Source organism: Pristiophorus japonicus, chromosome 11 (assembly GCF_044704955.1).
Source record: "Pristiophorus japonicus isolate sPriJap1 chromosome 11, sPriJap1.hap1, whole genome shotgun sequence".
Taxonomy (NCBI): Eukaryota; Metazoa; Chordata; class Chondrichthyes; family Pristiophoridae; genus Pristiophorus; species Pristiophorus japonicus.
Window position 1 is genome coordinate 1,924,643 of NC_091987.1, and position 17,262 is coordinate 1,941,904.

At 48.0% G+C, this 17,262-nt stretch overlaps 1 protein-coding gene across 1 annotated transcript in view; it reads left to right on the forward strand.

Moving 5' to 3' along the window:
- The window catches only part of LOC139276425 (GATA zinc finger domain-containing protein 14-like), a 40,010-nt gene that overhangs the window by 18,088 nt on the left and 4,660 nt on the right, over positions 1–17,262 (forward strand). Inside the window, exons 2-3 of the mRNA XM_070894394.1 lie at positions 1,341–1,419; positions 8,425–8,601. Of these exons, the coding sequence (XP_070750495.1) occupies positions 1,341–1,419; positions 8,425–8,601 (256 nt within the window). The remainder of the gene's footprint in view (positions 1–1,340; positions 1,420–8,424; positions 8,602–17,262) is intronic.

Genomic DNA, 17,262 nt, shown 5'->3' on the forward strand with positions numbered 1-17,262 from the left:
CCAAGCACTGTGGGCATTCTGCATCTTGGGGTCATCAAGGGTTGCCCGGTTAGCAGGTTGTATAGGGCTCTCTTAGCTGGGTCTTTGAGTGCCCCGGCATTGATTTTTCTGTTGCCATTGCCTCTTTGGGACTATATTGATGTTGATGATGGAACGGTTTAGGCGGTGGTCCATCCAGCAATTGTCAGCTCCGATCATGGCGCAGGTCCCTGGCTCGAACGCTGATGTAGTTGAGCAGGTGCCAGTGTTAGAAACATAGAAAGTAGGAGCAGGAGTGGGCCATTCGGCCCTTCAATATGATCATGGCTGATCATGCAACTTCAGTACCTCATTCCTGCTTTCTCTCCATACTCCTTGATCCCTTTAGCTGTAAGGGCCACAACCAACTCCCTTTTGAATATATTGGAGTGAGAGTGCTGCCACGATGCCTAGTACTTGTCCCTCTGGCGAAACAAGGTGTTAGTGATGACAAGGTAGTGTTTTAGGCATTTTGTCAGAAGCAGGGTAGCACTGGAGTTGGTTTTCCTTACCCCCTCTCTGCCGATCACGCCTCCCCAGAGGTCTGCGTTGAAGTCGCCGAGGAGGATCAGTTTGTTATCCGTAGGGATGTGGGACAGGGATTATTCAAGGCTGGAGTAAAATCCCTCATTGGCCTCATCTGTTGCGTCGAGTGTTGGGGCGTACGCACTGATAACTGTGGTGCACTAGTTCCGCGATGGTGAGTAGTTCCAGGATGGTGAGTCGGAGAGTCATGCGACGTTCGCTAATCCCGCAGGGGGAGTTTCTGAGGCGGTCGACCAGCTCAGATGGCAAAACCGACTCCGTGGAGACGCCGTTCTTCCTCTTGTTTGCCTTTCCAGAAGAAAGTAACCAGTAATCTCCACCCTGTTCCACGAGCTGGCCTTCCCCTGCCCGCCAGGCCTCACTTGGGGCGACGATGTCGACATCGAAGCGTCTAAGTTCCTGGGTAACTATGGCGGTGCAGCGTTCCGCTCTGTCGCTGTTGGAGTTGTCCATGAGGGTCCTGACGTTCCAGGTCACGAACTTCATTTTGAAGGGTGGAAGATGCCTGTGCACGAGTTCTTTTAACGTGGGGTGGCCATTGCACATCGGCTACCATACAGACCGAGCAGAGCAAGGTCTTGGTCCAACGGCAAGAGGGTCCAAGACGACTGGAGACCAGGCACTGTGGTATGAGCCTAGTTGCCTACGTCGAGTTGGGGTTTTTTAAATAACTAACATCTCGAGCAAACATTTAAGCTTTTAAGCACATCATTAAATCTGAGGCAACATCTGATGAATGAAACTCTTTGACATTTTAATTGGTCCTCTGAAAACAGGTTTTACACCTTGTCTGTAAGGATGACTTCATCATAGGCAGTCCCTCGAAATTGAGGAAGACTTGCTTCAATTCCAAAAGTGAGTTCTCAATTAACTGAACAGTCCAATACAGTAATTACAGTCTCTGACGCAGGTGGAACAGACAGTCGATGGAGGAAAGGGTGGGTGGGGACTCTGGTTTGCTGTACGCTCCTTCTGCTCCTTCTGAATGCTGTCGAAGGCGAGACTCGAGGTGCTCAGTGCCCTTCCAGATGCTCTTCCTCCACTTAGGGCGGTCTTTGGCCAGGGACCCTCAGGTGTCGGTGTGGATCAAGGAGGCTTTGAGGGTGTCCTTGAGACGTTTCCTCTGCCCACCTGGGGTTCGTTTGCCGTGTAGGAGTTCTGAGTAGAACTCTTGCTTTGTGAGTCTTGTGTCGGGCATGCGGACAATGTGGCCCGCCCAACGGAGCTGGTCGAGTGTGGTCAGTGCTTTGATGCTGGGGATGTTGGCCTGATCGAGAACACTAACATTGGTGCGTCTGTCCTCCCAGGGAATTTGCAGGATCTTGCGGCGGCATCGTTGGTGGTACTTCTCCAGCGATTAGAGATGTCTACTGTATATGGTCCACGTCTCTGATACCAGGAAGGCTGGTATCACTACAGCCCTGTAGACCATAAGCTTGGTGCCAGATTGGAGGGCCTGATCTTCGAACACTCTCTTCCTCAGTCGGCCGAAGGCTGCGCGGGCGCACTGGAGGTGGCGTTGAACCTCGTCGGCGACCATCTTTTAAAAAAAGGGGACAAGTCCAACTGCGGCAACTAAAGAGGAATCTCCCTGTTGTCAGCCACTGGGAAAGTTATCGCTAGAATCCTCCTCAACAGTCTTCTCCCTGTGGCTGAGGAGCTCCCCCAGTCACAGTGCGGATCCTGTCTACTATGGGGTGCAATGGACAGGATAAATCTGCATTTGGTAAGGCAAGGATTAATTAGGGACAGTCAGCACGGGTTTGTTAAGGGAAGATCATGTTTGACTAACCTGATTGAATTTTTTGAGGAGGTAACTAAGAGGGTCGATGAGGGTAGTGCGTACAATGTAGTATATATGGACTTTAGCAAGACTTTTGATGAGGTCCCACATGGTAAACTGGGTATGAAGGATAAAGCCCATGGGATACAGGGCAAAGTGGCAAGTTGGCTTGGAGGTAGGAAGCAAAGGGTAATGATTGATGGATGTTTTTGTAACTGGAAGGATGTTTCCAGTGGGGTTCCTCAGGGCTCAGTACTGGGTCCCTTGCTTTTTGTGGTATATATCAATGATTTAGATTTGAATATAGGGAGTATGATTAAGAAGTTTGCAGACGACACTAAAATTGTCTGTGTGGTTGATAATGAAGAGGAAAGTCATGGGCTGCAGGAGGATATCAATCTACTGGTCAGGTGGGCAGAGCAGTGGCAAATGGAATTTAATTCAGAGAAGTGTGAGGTGATGCACTTTGCGAGGGCTAATAAGTAAAGGGTATACACATTAAGTGGTAGGCCACTTAAATAGTGTAGATGAACAAAGGGACCTTGGAGTACTTGTCCACAGATCTCTGAAAGTTGCAGGCCAGGTGGATAAAGTGTTTAAGAAAGCATACGGAATGCTTGCCTTTATAGGCCAAGGCATAGAATATAAGAGCAGGGAGGTTATGCTTAAACTGTATAATATTTTAGTTAGGCCACAGCTGGAGTACTGTGTGCAGTTCTGGTTGCCGTATTCATCATCATAGGCAGTCCCTCGGAATCGAGGAAGACTTGCTTCCACTCCCAGAGTGAGTACTTTGATGGCTGAACAGTTCGATACGAGAGCCACAGACACTGTTACAGGTGGGACAGACATTCGTCGGGGGAAGGGGTCGGTGGGGCTGGTTTGCCGTGTGCTCCTTCCGCTGCCTGCATTTGGCCTCTTCACGCTCTTTGCGTCGAGACTCAAAGAGCTCAACACCCTCCCGGATGCACTTTCTCCACCTCAGGCGGTCTGCGGCCAGGGTCTCCCAGGTGTCAGTGGTGATGTCGCACAGGGGGGCTTTGAGGGTGTCCTTATAACGTTTCCGCTGCCCACCTTTGGCTTGTTTACCATGAAGGAGCTCCGCATAAAGCATTTGCTTAAGGATTCTCGTATCTGGCATGTGAACTATGTGGCCTGCCCAGCGAAGCTGATCGAGTGTGGTCAGTGCTTCAATACTGGGGATGTTAGCCTGGTCGAGGACACTGATGTTGGTGCACCTGTCCTCCCAGGAGATTTGTAGGATCTTGCGGAGACATCGTTGGTGATATATCTCCAGCGACTTGAGATGCCTTCTATACATTGTCTATGCCTCAGATCCATACAGGAGGGCGGGAATTACTACAGCCCTGTAGACCATGAGCTTGGTGGTAGATTTGAGGGCCTGGTCTTCAAACATTCTTTTCCTCAGATGGCCGAAGGATGTACTGGCTCACTGGAGGCGATGTTGAATCTCCACATCAACGTCTGCTTTTGTTGATAAGAGGCTCCCGAGATATGGGAAATGGTCCACGTTATTGAGAGCGCGCCGTGAATCTTGATGATTGGAGGGCAGTGCTGTGCGGCGGTGACAGGCTGGTGGAGGACCTTTGTTTACAGATGTTAAGCATAAGACCCATGCTTTCATATGCCTCAGTGAATACATTGACTATATCCTGGAGTTCAGCCTCAGAATGTGCACAGACGCAGGCGTCGTCCGCGTACTGTAGCTCAACGACAGAGGTTGGGGTGATCTTGGACCTGGCCTGGAGGCGACGTAGGTTAAACAGCTTTCCATTAGTTCTGTAGTTTAGTTCCACTCCAGCGGGGAGCTTGTTGATTGTGAGGTGGAGCATGGAGGTGAGGAAGATTGAGAAGAGGGTTGGAGCGATGGCGCAGCCCTGTTTGACCCCGATCCGGACGTGGATTGGGTCTGTAATGGATCTGTTGATAAGGATCACAGCCTGCATGTCATCGTGAAGCAGGCGAAGGATGTTGATTATAGGAAGGATTGATTGCACTAGAGAGGGTGCAGAGGAGATTTACTAGGATGCTGCCTGGAATGGAGAAGCTTAGTTATGAGAACAGATGGATAGGCTGGGTTTGTTCTCATTGGAACAGAGGAGGTTGAGAGGAGACCTCATCAAGGTGTAAAATATTGAGGGGCCTGGACATAGTGGATAGTAAGGGCCTATTTCCATTGGTGGAGGGGTCTATTACAAGGGGGCATAGTTTTAAGGTGGTTGGTGGAAGGTTTAGATGGGATTTGAGAGGGGGCTTTTTTACGCAGAGGGTTGTGGGGATCTGGAACTCACTGCCTGGAAGAGTGGTGGATGCAAAAACCCTCACCACTTTTAAGAGATGGTTGGATGGGCCCTTAAACTGCAGCAACCTGCAGGGTTACGGACCTAGAGTTGGTAATTGGGATTAGACTGGATGACCTTTTGTTGGACTGCACAGATATAATGGTCAGTACGGCAGGAAATAGAATACAGCCAGGGTGATCTCCTGGACTAGTGTCGATCGCCTGGATGGGTTGGAGAGGAATTGTCCCAGATTTTTTCTCCCTAAATTGGCCTGGGTTTTTATCTGTTTTTTTGTCTCACCCAGGAGATCACATGGCTCTGGTTGGGGTGGAGTGTAGATGTTTTCAGTATAAGGAGTGTCGCAGTTGAGTAAGGTGGACAGGTTGGGCTGGGTGCCCTTTGCCTTTCCGTCATTGTTCATAGGCCTTTAGGGCTGCTGCCGAGGGCCGTGCGGCTCTTTGTCGGCCGGTGGGACACGATGGGTCGGAATGGCCTCCTTCTGCGCTGTAAATTTCTATGTTTCTATCTTTACGGCGCAACAACTGCAAGAGAAATGCAGGGAACAGCACCAACCCTTATACATGGCCTTCTTTGACCTTACAAAGGCCTTTGACACTGTTAACCGCGAAGGACTATGGAGCGTCCTCCTTCGTTTCGGCTGCCCCCAAAAGTTTGTCGCCATCCTCCACCTGCTCTACGAATGCATGCAAGCCATGATCCTGATCAACGGATCCACCACGGACCCAATCAACGTCCGAACTGGAGTCAAGCAGGGCTGCGTCATCGCGCCAACCCTCTTCTCGATCTTCCTCGCTGCAATGTTCCACCTCACACTCAACAAGCTCCCCGCTGGAGTGGAACTAAACTATAGAACCAGTGGGAACCTTTTCAACCTTCATCGCTTCCAGGCTAGATCCAAGACCGTCCCATCCTCTGACGTCGAACTACAGTACGCGGACGACGCTTGCGTCTGCGCATATTCAGAGGCTGAACTCCAAGTCATAGTCAACATCCTCACCGAGGCATACAAAAGCATGGGCCTTACACTAAACATCCATAAGACAAAGGTCCTCCACCAATCAGCACCGCCCCCAGTGATCAAGATCAACGTGGACCGCTTTCCATACCCAGGGAGCCTATTATCAGCAAGGATGAATTATTTACCTGGTCCTAACCAAGATATGTAAAAAGAACACCTCCTCCCCAAAAAAGTGTCTCAAGACTATTCAAATAGGATCTGATGCACCAAACATTCAGTTTGTGAGAAGATTCAAAGACTGAGGCAGGCTCTGTCTCAATATGGAGCCCAGGATGCTTTACCTCTTCATTTTCACAGCTGTACTGTTCTGTAAGTTTGCTGATATTTGTTTTATTTTAAAAAGTCTTAAACCTTAGATATATTTAATTCAGAATTATTCTTTTGGTATTTTGTGAGCAGGATCCAGTTATCAATGTGCAAGATATACACTAGACTCAGCTTATTATATTAAGCTCAGATATTAATCGTTCACATTTTTTGGCATATTAATTATCAATGTAAAAGTAATTTAAAACAAATTATTTTTGTGTTGTTACATCATGACAATATTATTGGTGTCAGGTATTTTCAAGATGACTTGTAAATTCTGGGTGATTTTTTCCTAGTGTATAAATTCCCCTTGTCTTTTGTCCCTTTTTTCTTCCTGGGTCACAAATCTTGTGTGACTGAAGCAGTGGGTGAGTGGCTTGCCACTGTCTCCCTTCACCTGTCTGCGAGGAAGTGTGCACCGTGAGCCAAGAAATGACTCTCCCTCTGGCTTCCCCACACCAGATAGACCTTCACCAGATAGACGTGGCTGGATGAGGAACTCAGTGATGGATCTAACCTCTATCCCTTCTCTCTGTGGTGCCATAACCCAATCAGTAGCTCCAGTGCATTTAGTAGTTTGGTGTTTTAGAATATATCACATTTAATAAAATGAAATAAAAATACATTACTCTGCCAATATAAAGAATAGAGCCTGAATTTTAAAATCCTTTCCAGAGTATATTGCATTGTTTTAGTAGTGAATTTACTCCCTTCTGAAATCCTTTCTGCAACCTGTCACTTGAAGATTTCTGATCTGAATTTTACAACAGAGGGTGTGAGTAGCAGATCATTACAAAGGGAGGGTTATATAAACACGAAATCATTGAAATACATGAAGAAAACTACTGACCGAAGGCATTTTTACATTTAAAACAGGTGCAGCCAAGGGCTTAGAAATGTTGGGCTAAAAACTCCAGTATGCTGGAAACCTGCTGGTAACAATGCCGGCCAAGGCTAAGAGCATGGGCAACACCGGTATTTTGGTGCTGCCTGCTAATTAACATCAGCGGTATAGAGATTTTATGGTGTAACATGCCCTTTCCAGTGCTAAGCTCAGCAAAAGGCTGAAGGTTGCGTCTGCCTCCCGCTTGCAGTGAAGGAGAATAGGGAAGAAAGAAGCGAACTTGTCGGCCTTGTACGGAACAGTTGCTGTACATGCTACAAAAATATTACCTGCCACCCATGTTGTGTATGCAGACTATGGATGTACTCTCTGTGTAGTCACTGTGTGGTTGCATAAGATGGAGACTTGTTTACCTGATGTACTTTCAATAAGGTTTACAATGTGTATATACATGCTGGCACCACTAGAGGGTGCAACTGGTGGAGACCGGGGGTTTCCTGCCCTGGTGACAGGGCCCAGTATAAAAGGCTGCACACCATGCTAGTGCCTCACTCTGGAGTTTGGAATAAAGGACCAAGGTCACTACAGTTTGAGTACAACACATGTACAATAAATAACAACTGGCGATGAGAATAAGGACTTTCACACGAACATGGCTACCTTTGGCACACTAAAAGACTTTGCAGAGGGTGATGATTGGGATGCCTTCACGGAAAGGCTCGAGCTATATTTTGTGGCAAACGACCTGGCAGGGGAGACGGACACATTGGCGGAGAAGCGCAAGGCTATACTGCTGACCAGTTGTGGGCCCGAGGTCTACCGCCTCATCAGGGACTTGCTGGCATCCACGAAGGTCAAGGATAAGACATACAATGAGCTGACTGAACTAATTTGTAACCAACTAAAACCAAGAGAGTATCCTCACGGCCAGGCACAGATTCTACACCCACCACAGACCTGAGGGCCAGGAAACTGCAAAATATTCTGCCGACCTCAGGAGACTTGCGGCACCATGTGATTTTGGCCACACCTCAATGAAGCATTGCGAGACATCTTCGTTATAGGAATTGGCCACGAGGGCCTCCTTCACAAGCTGTTATCTGCCGACAGCACAGTCAACCTGCCGAAGGCCATCAGCATCAGTCAGGCATTCATGACCTCGACCTGCAGCACCCAGCAAATTATTCATCCTATGGACTCAAACCTGGCAAGTACTGTACACAGAATGGTGCCTTTCACAGGTAAGACTGTAGAACGTGGCTCTGCCCAGGGCAGAGAGCACAGACCTCAGGGTTCCAGAACTCAGAGTCTGCCGAGGGGTGCTAATCGAGTAGCACCACGCTGGCATTGCGGAGGAAACCATAGGACTTACCAGTGTCAGTTTGCTGAGTACGTAGGCAAAGCCTGTAACATGAAGGGGAACTTCAGCATATGTGTAAAAGAAATATGACTCACCGTCTAGCAGAGGAGTCGGTAGATGACTTTGAATCCAGCGGGGAGTATGATGATTTGGCCAGAGAGGCAGCTCAGCCCCAAGAAGAAGTGTATGGAGTGTATACCTGCACCACCGATTGTCCTCCAGTGAAAATAGAAGTGGAGATAAATGGCGTTTCAGTCTTCATGGAAGTGGACACGGGAGCGAGCCAGTCAGTGATGAGCCAGGATGCCTTTGAGGGCATATGGAACGAGAAACGACCCGAGCTGGTTCCAGTACAGGAAAAGTTGCACACCTACACCAAGGAGCTGATCCCAGTCCTCGGTAGTGCGGATGTAAGTGTAATCCATAATGGCGTGGTGCACAAGTTTCCTCTGTGGATTGTTGCAGGTGATGGTCCAACGTTACACGGAAGAAGATGGATGGGGAAGATCCAGTGGAAATGGGAAGACCTCTTCACTCCAGCAATCAATGTCCCCCGTGCTCAGAGGGAGATCAAAACCTCACCTTCACTTGGGCCAGGCACCAGAGAACAGACCAGCACAGCACCTGAGGCACAGACTGTCCATCACGACTGCGTGGCAATGATCCGACCGGAACGACCTAAAAGTACCTTCCCGGCTCCAGTGGCAGGACTCCTGGGGAGGAAGATCGAATTCACAGGCACTCTTCCAGCGTTTGTGGCAGAATCGCGGGAGAGAAGGATCAAGGCAGTCGACCTCGAGGACAGAGGCAAGATGGCGTCCCTGCTGCAGCGAGGGGCAGCGTGGCTGAAAAAAAGATGTCCGCGGCCAGACCACGAGGTGCAACCCTGAGGGACCAACACGTGGGGTCTAACAAAGGATCTGATTGGGGTAAAGTCAGCAGGGTTCTCTTAAAGGAGACCTGCAACCAACTGAACTGAAAGAGACATTGTATGCATGGCAATCAATGTAATGAACCGATTGTGAACAAAATGTTGTTGCGAATTGTCGGTACTATTCTTAATGCAAAGAACAAAATGTTGTTGCGAGATGTTGGGAATAGAGTGTCTCCAAAAGTAGCAAGCGAGTGACCTCAGGAGGGTGAAGGCACTGATCGTGATACCCTGGCCAGGTCTATCCCACGTTGCAGGCACCCAATGGCACTATTTGCCACGGACCCGGAAACGAAAACGATGCCAATACACGCAGTCGGCCACCGTTACCCAACACCCGGGTGGAGATGGTGCAGCCCCCAGACCCGGTCACTACCTCGGCCATGGCCGGGTGCAAAAGGTCAGAACCAACGAGTGCCCCACACGGCACCTGGAACAGCCAGGTTCCCAAAACCATTGGAGAGCAGGCAGAAGATTCTGCAGCCCTCACAGGAGGACAGGGAGGCCACATACATCTGTGGCTCTGCCCACCACTAGGCAATGGCAAAGGCCCTGAGTCCTGGCTAGGTGAGTGAACCAGGCCCACCCCACTAGCAGGGGGCACAGCCCCACCATCAGACGACTAGGACCCCATCCGCTTGTTCTGGAACTAGCGTCCTCACATACCTGTACTGCTACCTCAGTACTGACCATAGAAAGAAACATAGAAACTTAGAAACATAGAAAATAGGTGCAGGAATAGGCCATTCGGCCCTTCTAGCCTGCACCGCCATTCAATGAGTTCATGGCTGAACATGCAACTTCAGTACCCCATTCCTGCTTTCTCACCATACCCCTTGATTCCCCGAGTAGTAAGGACTTCATCTAACTCCTTTTTGAATATATTTAGTGAATTGGCCTCAACAACTTTCTGTGGTAGAGAATTCCACAGGTTCACCACTCTCTGGGTGAAGAAGTTCCTCCTCATCTCGGTCCTAAATGGCTTCCCCCTTATCCTTAGACTGTGTCCCCTGGTTCTGGACTTCCCCAACATTGGGAACATTCTTCCTGCATCTAACCTGTCTAACCCCGTCAGAATTTTAAACGTTTCTATGAGGTCCCCTCTCATTCTTCTGAACTCCAGTGAATACAAGCCCAGTTGATCCAGTCTTTCTTGATAGGTCAGTCCCGCCATCCCGGGAATCAGTCTGGTGAACCTTCGCTGCACTCCCTCAATAGCAAGAATGTCCTTCCTCAGGTTAGGAGACCAAAACTGTACACAATACTCCAGGTGTGGCCTCACCAAGGCCCTGTACAATTGTAGCAACACCTCCCTGCCCTTGTACTCAAATCCCCTCGCTATGAAGGCCAACATGCCATTTGCTTTCTTAACCGCCTGCTGTACCTGCATGCCAACCTTCAATGACTGATGTACCATGACACCCAGGTCTCTTTGCACCTGCCCTTTTCCTAATCTGTCACCATTCAGATAATAGTCTGTCTCTCTGTTTTTACCACCAAAGTGGATAACCTCACATTTATCCACATTATACTTCATCTGCCATGCATTTGCCCACTCACCTAACCTATCCAAGTCGCTCTGCAGCCTCATAGAATCCTCCTTGCAGCTCACACTGCCACCCAACTTAGTGTCATCCGCAAATTTGGAGATACTACATTTAATCCCCTCGTCTAAATCATTAATGTACAGTGTAAACAGCTGGGGCCCCAGCACAGAACCTTGCGGTACCCCACTAGTCACTGCCTGCCATTCTGAAAAGTCCCCATTTACTCCTACTCTTTGCTTCCTGTCTGCCAACCAGTTCTCAATCCACGTCAGCACACTACCCCCAATCCCATGTGCTTTAACTTTGCACATTGACTGAACCATGAATGCAATCTACCCAATCATGGCACACGACCGTAAAACGTAATGAATGTAAGTTAATGAACCAAGGTGTCATGATACAAACTGTAAAAAAAATGTTTTTTCTTCCTTCTGCATTCTCTGTAACACTAATCTTTCTCCAATGGTTACTCTTCAAAGTGTTTAAATGTGTTTTGATCGTGCCAGCTTTTCGTGGCTCTTGCATATTCAACACAAAAATAATTATTTGATAAGTAATTGGTCATGTAATTTTGAATAAATTAATTATGATTCCTTAAAATCTTAAGCAGTGGAGGCTGGATTTGCTCTGGGGTGATGTTCTGGGGATGCAATCATAAAGATAACAGAGATCTTATCAGCGGTGATTTTAAAATGTTGCGATGCGGTTCCAGGCTATCTGAGGGTCTTTAGGGATACAGAAACCGCCGAGGGATTTGCAGTTTGATACAGGTGCTGAACTAAAAGCTTGTCCCATGAGGTTTCACCCATTGATTTACTGACCCATAAACAGGCCTCCCAGAAAGCCACCGGAAAATGCAACCCTTCCCGCCCCTGCCGCCCGACAAGCAATAAAAGTATAAAATAACAATAATAACTTTTATTTATATTGCGCCTTTAACATAGTAAAATGCCTGAAGGCGCTTCACAACAGTGTTGCAAGACAGGACAGATAAATTTGACACCGAACCACAAAAGAATAAATTAAGGCAGATAGCCAAAAGCTTGGTTAAAGAGGTAGGTTTTAGGGAGCATCTTAAAAGGAGGAAAGAGAGGTAGAGAAGCAGAGAGGTTTAGGGAGGGAGTTCCAGAGCTTAAGGCCCAAACAGCTGAAGGCACGGCCACCAATGGTTGAGCAGTTATATTGAGGGATGTTGAAGACGGCAGAATTTGAGGAACGCAAACATCTTGTGGGGATGTGAGGCGGAAAAAGATTAGAGGGAGGGAGGGCAAGGCCGTGGAGTGATTTGTAAACAAGGGTGAGAAGGTTGAAATCGAGTTGTTGTTTAACTGGGAGCCAATATAGGTCAGAAAGCACAGGGGCGATGGGTGATCGTGACTTGGTGCGAATTAGTACACGGGCTGCTGAGTTTTGGATGACCTCAAGTTTATATAGTGTAGAATGTGGGAGGCCGGCCAGGTGAGAGTTGGAGGGGTAAAAAAGGCATGAGGGTTTCAGCAGCAGAAGAGCTGAGACAGGGGCGGAGACATGCAATGTTACAAGGTGGAAAAAGGCAGTTTTAATTATGTTGCGGATATGTGGCTGGAAGCTCATTTCAGGGTCAAATATGACACCTAGGTTGTGAACAGTTTTGTTCACCCTCAGATTAATGCTAGGGAGAGGGATGGAGACATAGAAACATAAAAGTTTACAGTGCAGAAGGAGGCCATTTCGGCCCATCATGTCCATGCCGGCCAACAAAGAACCGCACGGCCCTCGGTCAGCAGCCCTGAAGGTTACATATAAACCTACGAACAATGAACAATGGCGGAAAGGCAAAGAGCACCCAGCCCAACCAGTCCGCCTCACACAACTGCGACACCCCTTATACTGAAACATTCTACACTCCACCCCAACCGGAGCCATGTGATCTCCTGGGAGAGGCAAAAACCAGATTACAAACCCAGGCCCGGAAAAAAAAATCTGCGAAAATTCCTCTCCGACCCATCCAGGCGATCGACACTAGTCCAGATCATCCTGGCTGTATTCTATTCCCTGCAGTACTTACTATTATAACTGCACAGTCCAACAAAAGGCCATCCAGTCTAATCCCAATTACCAGCTCTAGGTCCGTAACCCTGCAGGTTACTGCACTTTAAGTGCCCATCCAACCATCTCTTAAAAGTGGTGAGGGTTTCTGCATCCACCACTCTTCCAGGCAGCGAGTTCCAGATCCCCACAACTCTCTGTGTAAAGAAGCCCCCCTCAAATTCCCTCTCAAACCTTCCACCAACCACCTTAAAACTATGCCCCCTCATAATAGACCCCTCCACCAATGGAAATAGGCCCTTACTATCCATTATGTCCAGGCCCCTCAATATTTTGTACACCTCGATGAGGTCTCACCTCAACCTCCTCTATTCCAATGAGAACAAACCCAAACTATCCAATCTATCCTCACAACTAAGATTCTCCATTCCAGGCAGCATCCTAGTAAATCTCTTCTGCACCCTCTCTAGTGCAATCACTTCCTATAAGTCCTTCCTATAATATGGCAACCAGAACTGCACTTAGTACTCCAGCTGTGGCCTAACCAGAGTATTATACAATTTTAGCATAACCTCCCTGCTCTTGTATTCTATGCCTCGGCCAATAGAGGCAAACATTCCGTTTGCCTTCTTAACCACCTTATCCACCTGGCCTGCTACTTTCAGGGATCTGTGGACAAGCACTCCAAGGTCCCTTTGTTCATCTACACTATTAAGTGGCCTATCGCTTAATGTGTATACCCTTTCCTTATTAGCCCTCTCAAAGTGCATCACCTCACACTTCTCAGAATTAAATTCCATTTGCCACTGCTCAGCCTACCTGACCAGTAGATTGATATCCTCCTGCAGCCCATGACTTTCCTCTTCATTATCAACACAGCCACACAGCCAATTTTAGTGTCATCTGCAAACTTCTTAATCATACTCCCGATATTCAAATTTAAATCGATATATACCACAAAAAGCAAGGGACCCAGTACTGAGCCCTGCGGTACCCCACTGGAAACATCCTTCCAGTCACAAAAACATCCATCAATCATTACCCTTTGCTTCCTACCTCCAAGCCAATTTTGGATCCAACTTGCCACTTTGCCCTGGATCCCATGGGCTTTAACCTTCGTGACGAGTCTACCATGTGGGATCTTATCAAAAGCCTTGCTAAATTCCATGTCCATGAGACTCACTTCCTGCTCTCTTAACTGCTGACCTGCCAACTTGCTTTTTTGCCTCCTATGTTAGCCGACATTGTTAATGGTTCTCTCTCCTCAGGTACTGTTCTCCTCTCCTTCAAATCTGCTGTCATCACCCCTCTCAAAAACCAAACCTTGACCCCACTTTGCTTGCTAGCTATCGCCCCATCTCCAACCTCCCTTTCCTGTCCAAAGTACTTAAACGTGTTGTCATCTCCCAAATCCGTGACCATCTTTTCACGAATTAAGTGCTTGAATCCCTTCAATCTGTTTTTTTCCCCATACCGCAGTACCGAAACAGCTCTCATCAAAGTCGCAAATGACAGCCTTTGTCACAGTTGCCATCCCATCCGGCTCCAATACTACCCCAACAACATCCAGCTAGGTAGGACTGCACTCGCCTGGTTCCATTCATATCTACCTAATCGTAACCAGAAAATCTCCTGCAATGGCTTCTCTTCCCACTCCCACATCATTACCTCTGTTGGCCCCCCTTATTTCTCAACTATACGCTGCCCCTTGGAGATATCATCTGAAAACACAGAGTATGCGGACAACACCCAGCTCTACCTCTCCACTACTTCTCTCAACCCCTGATTGGTCTCTAAATTGTCAGCTTGCTTATCCAACATCCAGTACTGGATGAGCAGAAATTTTCTCCAATTAAATATTGGGAAGACTGAAGCCATTATCTTTGGTCCCCACCAAAAACTGTTCCTAACCACAAATTACAGGCCTGTCAGCCTAACCTCAGTGGTGGTTAAAGAAAAACTAGAGAAAGATATGAGTTTAGGGGTGGGGCAGGTGGGAGCCTCAGATAAGGTTTGGCCCCGGAGGCTAGGGGAAGGAAGGGAACTCGCAGAGGCAGCTGATCGGATGGTCTCAATCTTTGAGACAAAGGAGTGCATGAGCTCCTCACACTTGATGTTGGAGGTGAGTGTGGTGGAGACAGGGGAGAGGGGTTTAAGGAGACGGTTAGCAGTAGAGAATAGTAACCGGGGGTTATTTTTACAATCCAGAATGATCCACAAAAGAAGAACCTTGGCAAAGGAGACGATTGATGTTCCGGCATCCATCTGAGGTTTTCCACTTGTCAGCCACCACCTTCATATACAATCGATCAAGTCCTGCCAGACTCCTCATGGCTGTTTCTTACGTTTCCAATATAACACGTGTCTGGCAAATGGCTGTTTGCAATTTAATTTATAGCTTAGGATACGAGTAGCTTTTTTTTGTCAGTGGTTAAATTCAGTCAATCTTCTGATAGCACGAGCCGATGGGATGCATCTTCGGACTCTGAGGGAATTGAGGGCGGAAATCGCGGCGGTACTGGCCATAATATTCCAATCCTTCATCGATACTGGGGACTGGAGAATTGAAAATGTTACACCATTGTTCAAAAAAGGATGTAAAGGTAAACCCAGCAACTACAGGCCGGTCAGTTTAACCTCGATCGTGGGGAAGCTTGTAGAAACAGTGATCAGGAACAAAATTTACAGTCACTTGGTTAGGTGTGGATTAATTAAGGAAAGCCAGCACAGATTTGTTAAAGGCAAATTATGTTTAACCAACTTGATCGAGTTTTTTGATGAGGTAACAGAGAAAGTTGATGAGGGGAATGTGGTTGACATGGTGTACATGGATTTCCAAAAGGCGTTCGACAAATTATCACATAATAGGCTTGCCAGTAAAGTTAAAGTCCATGGAATAAAAGGGACAGTGATAACCTGGTTATGAAATTTGTCATGTATCTCATTACTGTATCTTACCATGCTATACATGACTGTAACTGGATATGACCTGTAACAATAAGCATACCTTACCACCAGGGGTGCACTTGCAGGAGACACTCCATACCTGTCCCACTGAGGTATATAAAGGGAGGTCTCAGGCAAGTGCAGCACTGGAGAGCTGGAATTAAAGGTGCAGGTCCTGAGTGACCTTGACTTCAGCATGTGTCTCATGTGAGTCAGTACATTAGAGTCAGGACTTAACAGTGGCGACGAGTTATGGGATCACAGAATCCACAGAATGGCTACCAACAGCTCAGATGAAAAATACAATGCTGGAGACAATTGGGATGACTTTATAGAAAGGCTCCAGCAAAGCTTTGTGACCAAAGACCGGCTGGGTGACGATAAGGCAGACAAGAGAAGAGCCCATCTCTTGACCAGCTGTGGCTCGAAAACATACGCTTTAATGAAAGACCTGCTGGCACCCGAGAAACCAGCAAGCAAGTCGTTTGAGGAGTTGAGCACACTGGTGAGAGACCACCTGAAGCCAGCGAGCAGCCTACACATGGCCAGACACAGGTTCTACAACTGCAGACACTGTGTGGGCCAAAGCATACCCGACTTCATGGCGGAACTTCGGAGGCTGGCTAGTTCATGTGAGTTCCCCGGTGAACTAAGGAGAGAAGTACTGAGACTTTTTTTATTGAAGGAATAGGCCACGCAGGAATATTCCGAAAGCTTATAAAGAATAAGAACTTGACTCGAGAGGCAGCAGCACTGGTCGCACAGATGTTCTTGGCAGGCGAAGAAGAAACGAGGCTGATCTATACTTCGGGTACGACAACCAACGAGGCATCGGAACAAGGGGCTCACATTGTGAAACAAACCGCTACCCCCATACACAACAAAGGCAGGAGAGCAGGCCTTCAACAGCAGACAGTGGCGCCAGAAGCCATCAAAATCAAGGGCCACATGAACGGCCGATCACACCTCATCAACCCACAATGCGAGCAATCAACAACAGATTGAGAGAAGCTCAAGGGAGATCAGCCAGACGCAGCTCATCCTTCGGAAACAATGGAAGCGGTCTGTGTTGGAGATGTGGGAGAAGGCACTCAACCAGGTTGTGTCAATTTCAGCATGCCGTTTGCAGAAACTGCAACTACACAGGACATCTGGCTCGCATGTGCAGAAAAACAGCAGCTCGGCTGGTATACGAATCGGAAGGGTCGGAAAGCGACCAGGAGACGGTTGGAACAGTGCACGGGATGCCGAGGTACAGCGGGTTAACACGATCAATGTCCACTGTTCTTACACCAAGACGCCTCCAATTATGATGAGGGTTCTACTCAACGGGATACCCGTCAACATGGAACTGGACACGGGGGCCAGTCAATCCCTCATGAGCGTTCAACAATTTGAACAGCTGTGGCCGCACAAAAGCAACAGACCAAAACTCATAAAGATCGACACCAAACTAAGGACCTATACTAAAGAAATTGTCCCAGTCCTTGGCAGCGCCATGCTCTCAGTCACACACAAAGGGACGGTGAACCGACTTCCCCTGTGGATCCCCAGAGATCTCCCAGCACTGCTGGGGAGAAGCTGGCTAGCAGAACTTAATTGGAAATG